The sequence below is a fragment of the Charadrius vociferus genome, unplaced genomic scaffold, assembly GCF_000708025.1.
Source record: "Charadrius vociferus isolate BGI_N301 unplaced genomic scaffold, ASM70802v2 scaffold2, whole genome shotgun sequence".
NCBI classification, from domain to species: domain Eukaryota; kingdom Metazoa; phylum Chordata; class Aves; order Charadriiformes; family Charadriidae; genus Charadrius; species Charadrius vociferus.
Genome location: NW_009647595.1, coordinates 3,325,936 through 3,330,971, shown reverse-complemented (window position 1 = coordinate 3,330,971; position 5,036 = coordinate 3,325,936). Strand labels below are relative to the sequence as shown.

The 5,036-nt window shown below is 41.7% G+C and overlaps 1 protein-coding gene across 1 annotated transcript in view; it reads left to right on the top strand.

Moving 5' to 3' along the window:
• The window catches only part of HAS2 (hyaluronan synthase 2), an 18,757-nt gene extending 14,654 nt beyond the window's left edge, over positions 1 to 4,103 (top strand). Inside the window, exons 3-4 of the mRNA XM_009880996.1 lie at positions 336 to 437; positions 2,586 to 4,103. Of these exons, the coding sequence (XP_009879298.1) occupies positions 336 to 437; positions 2,586 to 3,515 (1,032 nt within the window). The 3' untranslated portion in view covers positions 3,516 to 4,103. The remainder of the gene's footprint in view (positions 1 to 335; positions 438 to 2,585) is intronic.
• The last annotated feature ends 933 nt before the right edge of the window (positions 4,104 to 5,036 follow it).

Below are 5,036 nucleotides of genomic sequence, written 5' to 3'. Positions count from 1 at the left end.
CACATTGTCTTGCTCTGCAGTGCCCCGTCTCTGAGAGCGTATCGCTTATGCAAAGAAGCCAGCCCTGTGTGCCAGTAAAACAAATAGAGCTGATACAGAAGAGAGGATTGTTTGCATGCACAGCACTAACGAGTGCTCTGTTTTGTTCAGCACCGCTCCTTACTGCCTGATACAAATGGTCTTTAACAGAAGTATCAATGCAGACTCCAAAGTGAGACTTAATTGCGCTCAGGAGAATATGCATACAGAGTTGCTAGCATCACTCACATGATTTTTATATTCTTCTCTAGTGTACTCCTTAACCCATTTTTGTGTTGGTTTTGTCTTACTTGTAGGTCTGTGATTCAGATACCATGCTTGATCCAGCCTCATCAGTGGAGATGGTAAAGGTTTTAGAAGAAGATCCAATGGTTGGAGGAGTTGGAGGTGATGTGCAGGTCAGTATGATGATTTTCATATTAACAGAAGGATTTCAGCAACTATTGGCACTGTAACAGATTTCCCTGACTGGAATAGTTTTGAATGTATTGTCGTACCATTACAGAGGCTCTTATGAGCCTTAATCGTTCTGTTTGTTGAACAGAAACCCTTATTCTGAGATATGAGCACTGTATGGTTTTAAGACCCATAGAAGGGAAATAAAAATTATTCTCCCTCGTATACATGAAAAGTGGGGCACTGACATTGTCAGGATTGTTGTGGCATCTTTGAGTCTCTGGATATAACTGCTTGCTTAGGGTACCAAAGAAAAGCTATAGGGGAGCAGGGAATTGAGAACAGGTCTCCCAAAGCTAAGTCCAGCACCCCAAGCACTTCAATTATGTTACCACTGGCAGCCAAGATTGTTAGGAATAAAAGCCTTTTTGAAATGCAGTGCACTATAGACTCTGTGTATTGTTGGGCTTCCTCTGCATCTCTGTCAGGCAGGACAATGGAAAGCCCCCAAGTCAGCCCAGCTCCACTTTTGTGAGGGTTTCCAGCATTGCTGAGTTTGGCTGACAACTACAGCAAAAGGCTGTTCATTCCATTTCATACAATTGCTTCTGCCGCAATTTATAAAGAAAAATGCATATGAATATTTCAATTGGCCTTGTGATCGGTTCCCCATACTCAGCTGGGCTTTTATGTGAGACAGAGGAGAAAGGGCCACCTATATGGGTGAGCACTTATTAATGAACGCCCCAGTAGTCAGAAGTATTTCAGGCATGTGGCTCTAAACTCCAGAAATTAAGATTCGCACAGAAGCCTGAATATCTTTGCTGCTCTGGGCTGACCACGAACCAGGCGTCACGCTCACCCTACACACGCGAGACGCCAGGCACGTGTGAGTACCACTGGAAGCAGATGGTATGGGCTCAGCTATGACAGTGAAGTATCATAAGTATCTGGAGAGAGAGAGAAGGACATATGTCCTCTGGAAGGAAAGTGGCAGAATGAAGGCTCTTGCCTTTTTTTTTTCCTAATTCACTTTCCAGCATACACCAAATACATCTGAGCCAGGCTTGAGCCTATCCCTGAGCCCTGCTGCTTCTAAAGTGTTCTGGAATTAAGTTGAAACAGAGACAAGTTGGGCTCTTGGTTTTCAAACCTGACAGAAATTAGGGCCATTGGAGAAAACCACTATTTTTTACTAGTTGCAGAATACTGCTTTGTAGATGTAGAAGGCCACAGGTTCCCCTGAAAATCCCCACACTGAAAAGATACAGATGCAAAGCTGCCACAGCCACCCTGCTACGCACTTCCTTGCCATATTCACCAGCACAAGATGTGTGCTGAGAACATGGATGTGAAGACATGAGCTTGGGCGTCTGCAGGTGCTCATGCCTCCATTGAGTGTTCAGACTCCTAGACTATGCCTATGCTGCATTTTAAGTGTAGGCTTGAGCTTCAGGTGAGCTTTGGGACATACAGAAGAGAAAGACTTAGACATTTATGCAGGCTAAAGCATGGCTCTATTGGAGTATCACAATATGTTTTGGGGCAACATAACACAGCTGGTACTGCAGAGACAAATCAGAACAGGTCGTTCTTCAGAGGGCCTAATGTCAGATATGGGGACATGGTCCAGGGTCAAACCTCTAGGGCAAGCCTTATGATACCGAAAATGTAGGCCGAAGACCATATGCTCAGCCTTTATCATACTCTGGAATAGCTTTAGGAGGGCTGGAAGAAGTCCTGTGAGTCTCAAAGATGTGGTCAGGGGGGAGAAAGAAATAAGAGGTTACATCTGGGACTCCACCATCTCCTCTCGAGACAGGCTGGGACCAGCAGGTCTTTAACTGGGGGTGAAGGGAAAGGAAGAATGAGCCAGAAAAGAAGGCTCTTGGTGGAGAAGAGGAAAGGTTGCAAGGAAAAAGAGAACATTTCAGTGGAACAGACTTTTGAAGGCTTAATCTCGCCCTTCCTGTCAATGTCCTGGACTGTACAGGTAATTCCTGGATTTGTCATGAGTTGGACACAGGAGCTAGGTTCCCCCTGTATTTCAGCTAATAGTGATCTAGTCTCTGCAAATTCCTTATTTATCCAATGTGTGTATTTGCTTTCTCAAGAGTTTATCTGAAATGAAAACTTTTTGTATTTTGCAGATTTTGAACAAATACGATTCCTGGATATCTTTTCTGAGCAGCGTGAGATACTGGATGGCATTTAACATAGAAAGAGCCTGTCAGTCCTATTTCGGCTGTGTACAGTGCATCAGCGGACCTCTGGGAATGTACAGAAACTCTTTACTCCATGAATTCGTAGAAGACTGGTACAATCAAGAATTTATGGGCTCCCAGTGCAGCTTCGGCGATGACAGGCATCTAACTAACAGAGTGCTAAGTCTGGGCTATGCAACAAAATACACAGCTAGATCCAAGTGCCTTACCGAAACACCGATAGAGTATCTCAGGTGGCTGAATCAGCAGACCCGCTGGAGTAAATCGTACTTTAGAGAGTGGCTTTATAACGCGATGTGGTTCCACAAGCACCATTTGTGGATGACCTATGAAGCTGTAATCACTGGATTCTTTCCTTTCTTCCTTATTGCCACAGTCATTCAGCTCTTCTACAGGGGAAAAATCTGGAACATCCTCCTCTTCTTGTTGACAGTTCAGTTAGTGGGCCTGATAAAGTCTTCCTTTGCCAGCTTCCTTAGGGGCAACATTGTCATGGTTTTCATGTCACTCTACTCAGTGTTGTACATGTCAAGTTTACTGCCAGCAAAGATGTTTGCGATTGCCACGATAAACAAAGCAGGGTGGGGCACGTCAGGAAGAAAAACCATTGTAGTTAATTTTATAGGACTCATTCCAGTCTCCATTTGGTTTACAATCCTCCTAGGTGGCGTAATTTTCACTATCTACAAGGAATCAAAAAAGCCATTTTCTGAGTCAAAACAGACAGTTCTCATCATTGGCACAATACTCTATGCATGTTACTGGGTTATGCTTTTGACTTTGTACTTGGTTCTTATCACCAAATGTGGCAGGCGGAAGAAAGAGCAACACTATGACATGGTGCTAGACGTATGATGTTTCTGTGGGAAGTTACCCAGAGAGTTGTAAAGCAACCCAAGGACCTTGTAGTATCTGTGGCATCAGACAAATGTTGCCAAGGGAAATGGATCATTGCTGCTGGGAATAGGACATTTATATTCCTCTGGGTTCATTTTCATCCTGCCAAAGTAAGAAAAAAAAAAACAATAAAAAATGATTTTTTTTTTCCAAGGGGGAGAGAACACAAACCACACATTTTCGACCTGTTCGCAAGAAAATGGGAGAACTTCTATGTTTATGCACTTTTTTATTGTGCATATGCCTGACAGTGTTATGTTTTATATACCTCACTGGTCATGCTTATGTGTGTGGACAGGAAGGAAAGGAGTTTGGAGAATCGAGAAAAGGATCTTACAACCCCTTGCAACCTAATTTATGAACTTCTCTTTTTTATAGTTGTGTTTATAGGAAGGGTCTTTTGTGTTAGGCTGCCAAATGTAATGCCAAAGGTAAATTTTAAGAGGCCATTGGCTGAGCTGTATTTTTATATTATTGTATTATTTGTGTGTGTGTATTTTTAAGCCAACTTTTTTTTTAAATCACTTATTTTATATTTTACTATCTGCCAAAAAAAGCTGCCTCCCCAACACTTTGTTCTTTAGCCTTTTTTAATACATTTAGGGAAAAAATCATACTTCCAAAATTTGTGCTGAATTGATTTTGTTCACAACAGAAAGAATAAAAGGTCTCTCTTCATTTTTGCAACTGATCAGTGGTTGTTTCTGTGAAAAAGCATTTAAATGTGCTCTTTGAAGATATTTATTAGGAATGGCCCAACATTGTCAGTTTTTGAAAACAAGCATACTTGTGCATAAAAAAAAAAAGGCCAAAGGGGTAGATATGTGCAATTTGGGGTTTTGTTTTGGATAACATTGTAAAGGGAAATTTGTTTCTCTGCTGAGAGCATCATATCCGTGGCATAAGCAACAGCCATAAGGTGAGGCAGGCCTCAATGCCATTGGAGAAGACATTGCTGTAGGAAAGCTCCCACTGGTTTTACAAGGGATTTGAGGAGTCAAAATCCTCTGATCTGGAGAAATATTGGACACCCAAAATTAGTATTGATTTCACTGATGATCATAGCTGTTCATAATCTGCTAGTACCAAGCAGACAGTTCAGATTTTTGAGTTAAAAAAGAAATACATGGAAGGAAAATTTATCAATACTTCCATAATGTGGGTGTCTTACTATAAAACTTCTGCAGTGCCCTTCACAGAGTTTACAGAAAATACAAACATCAGTTTCTGTGATATCCAGTGTAATACAGCCCCCAGTACTGAGCCCAATAATTTGTATTTGACTAAAGCATATCTACCAGAAAATAAGCCGATTTTTTTATCAGAAAACATCAAGTCTTAGCAAATCCATCACTTCCTTGGTGCCTAATAATCGGTCTTGGACATTTATTTTGGACCGTGGTTTTGCAAAATAATATTCAGGACTAAATTCTGCAATCCTTCACCAGCCAAAGGAATGTGGCATTGAGCCCTAATATA